Source organism: Octopus bimaculoides, chromosome 6, assembly GCF_001194135.2.
Source record: "Octopus bimaculoides isolate UCB-OBI-ISO-001 chromosome 6, ASM119413v2, whole genome shotgun sequence".
NCBI classification, from domain to species: domain Eukaryota; kingdom Metazoa; phylum Mollusca; class Cephalopoda; order Octopoda; family Octopodidae; genus Octopus; species Octopus bimaculoides.
Genome location: NC_068986.1, coordinates 109369177 through 109372167, shown reverse-complemented (window position 1 = coordinate 109372167; position 2991 = coordinate 109369177). Strand labels below are relative to the sequence as shown.

Sequence of the window (2991 nt, the reverse complement as noted above, 5' to 3'; positions counted from 1 at the left end):
GGGTTCTCATTCCTAAAGTATTTTTCAATGTTATTATTATTATTATTATTATTATTATTATTCAGATCACTGCTTGGAATCAAACTCGGAATTTTGGGGTTCGTAGCCCGCGCCCTTAACCACTATGTTATATGCCCATGGGCAGTGACCTGAATAATAATAATAATAATATTAACATAAAAAAATACCTTAGGAATGAGAACCCAGGTTCGAAATTTCCCCAAGACACCTGATGAAGGCTGGAGGGTATATCAGCCGAAACGTTGTGTTAACAACAAACAAGATGAGGACAAATATCCGTCAAATGTAAATAATGTAATAAAGTTGAAAGTTGTTGTTCATGAGTTCATGGAGTCACAGGAAGTTGTCAAGAAGTTGTTATAGTTTGTTGAAAGTTGTTTTGGATTGGTTACAGTTGTTGACAGAGTATTTAGGAATACACTAAGTGGAGCCAGTTGGTGTCTATCCCATTGCGCGGTACTATACATCACTAAGTTATTAGTGCCTGACACTAAGGTGACATACAGAAACTACATTACAAAATATTTTCTCTACAGATTTGCTGTAATATTGTATACCTTGCCTCTAACTTGTCAGATGTGAATGATTTCATCTCTAAATTTATCAATGTCCTTTTTTCCATCTCTTTAAATTTTATATTTCTCATTTTTTACAGAATGCTGACCCTATAGTGAATAATCTCGATCCCAATGGTTTTATCATGTACCGTCTTTACAGAGATGCCACTCGTTATATGGAAGGCCATCATGTTAAGGTGAGTTTTTTCAGTAACACTTGAAGCAACCTCACAAAAATAGTTTTCATTGTATCAAAAGCGGAAATTGTAGTTGTGGCCATTGCCAGTGTTACCAGACTGGCTCCCCGTGCCGGTGGCATGTAAAAAAACACCATCCAAACATGGTCAATGCCTGCCCCCCGCCCTGACTGGCTCATGTGGATTGATTAAATTTGTTGGCAGAGTATTTTGGAATACCTCAAGTGGAGACAGTTGATGTCTACCATTACACTGTTATTAGTGCACTCTCGGAGTGGTTGGCATTAGGAAGGGCATCCAGCTGTAGAAACATTGCCAGATCAGCTTGGAGCCTGGTGCAGCCTACTTGTTCGCCAGCCCTCAGTCAAACCGTCCAACCCATGCCAGCATGGAAAGCGGACGTTAAACGATGATGACAATGATGATGATTTGATTTTGTTTAGTCTTGTATGAATTTTGGTTGGGGGTAAGCAAGGGCATGCTCCCTGTAGAAAATCCAGCTCCAAAAAAGCCTCATAGTAGCAAAGGAGAATGGGCACCAGCCAGCCCAAAAGTCGGGGTGGGCTGCATATGCCTACCGCGGTTGCTATGGCATTGAGGTAGATCTGTTAATGGGGACAAAACCCAAATTTAAAACACTGGATGATGATATGTGTATACTGACACACATACACATGTTAGGCTTCTTTCAGTTTCCATCTACCAAATCTCCTTGTAAGGCTTTGGTCAGCCCATGGTGAGAGTGGAAGACAATTGCCCTAGTTGCCATAGAGTGGGTAACAAAGGGCCTCTCCCTTAGAGTGAAAGGTAGATGCCTGTGTGCAAACAGCCGTGCTACATGGCAGTGAAACGTGGACTGGGACTGCAGAGGACATGTGTAGGCTTCAAGGAAATGAAGCCAATGTGTTCCACTGGATGTGCAATGTCAGTGTGCATGTATGACAGAGTGTCTTGAGAGTAAAATTGGGCATAAGAGGCATTAGGTGGTGTGTGCAAGAGAGATGACTGAGCTGGTATGGTCGTGTGCTGCATATGGATGAGGACAGCTGCATAAAGAAGTGCCAATCTCTGTGGAGGGAACCTGTGGAAGAAGTAGACCCAGGAAGACATGGGTTGAGGTGGTGAAGCATGATCTTTGGCTGTTTGGTCTCACAAGGGTGATAACAAATAATCGAGACCTTTGACAGTTTGCTGGGCTTGAGAAGACTTGTCAGGCAAATTGAAGCCATAGTTATGGACAGTTACAGTGACAGGTAAAAGGTGCCCGCTACACCCTGTGTGATTGACATTAGGAAGGGCATCCAGCCCTAGAAACCAAGCTAAAATCAGATTGGAGCCAGGTACAGATCCCTGGTTTACCAGTTCTAGTCAAACTGTCTGACCCATAGCAGCATGGAAAATGGATGCTAAATGATGATCACACACACACACACACACACACACACACACAAAGCTGATTGTGATATTTCAGAGTAAGAAGACATTTTCTATCCCTGCTTTTGTAGTGCATTGTTATGAAACTTTGTTATGTTTAATAATAAATATTATAAAAGTGTTTCTGTATTTATTTTTGTAGGATCTTTCTTGTTTGAATCGAGACCTTTCCAAAGTAATCATTGTAGACTGGAATGAAGAGGCAACCAAACTTCAAAGACAGAACAGATTTCTACTAAAACGGTGGACAGGAGATGATAATGATCGAACACTCATAGACTTGGCAAACTTCTTAAGAAGTAAGTGATGAAAATATTAATTTCTTTTATTAAACTCAAAGGGTATATCGTCATCTTCGTCATCATCGTTATGCCTTTTCCTACTCCTGGGTTAGACACACTTCAATGCACCCAGCGATTGAGTGCAGTGTTCTTTAATCTGAACTGGCTCTTGTGTGGGGTTGTTGTGGGATTTTCGAGCGGGATCGTTGCTGGTGCCCCTGGGCTGGCTCTTGTGCGGGTGACACATGAGGTTTCTCGAGCGAGATGAGCGTGGCCGTTGCCAGTACCGCCTGACTGGCCTTCTTGCGGGTGACACGTAAAAGCACCCACTACACTCTCTGAGTGGTTGGCGTTAGGAAGGGCATCCAGCTGTAGAAACTCTGCCAAATTAGATTGGAGCCTGGTGTTGCCATCCGGTTTGCACCAGTCCTCAGTCAAATCGTCCAACCCATGCTAGCATGGAAAGCGGACGTTAAACGACGATGATGATGGTGATGATGC

The 2991-nt window shown here is 42.7% G+C and overlaps 1 protein-coding gene across 1 annotated transcript in view; it reads left to right on the top strand.

Moving 5' to 3' along the window:
* LOC106873759 (mitochondrial import inner membrane translocase subunit TIM50) overlaps positions 1–2991 on the top strand; it is a 36745-nt gene that overhangs the window by 16088 nt on the left and 17666 nt on the right. The window contains exons 7-8 of the mRNA XM_014921261.2: positions 677–775; positions 2352–2508. Coding sequence (XP_014776747.1) covers positions 677–775; positions 2352–2508 — 256 coding nt within the window. The remainder of the gene's footprint in view (positions 1–676; positions 776–2351; positions 2509–2991) is intronic.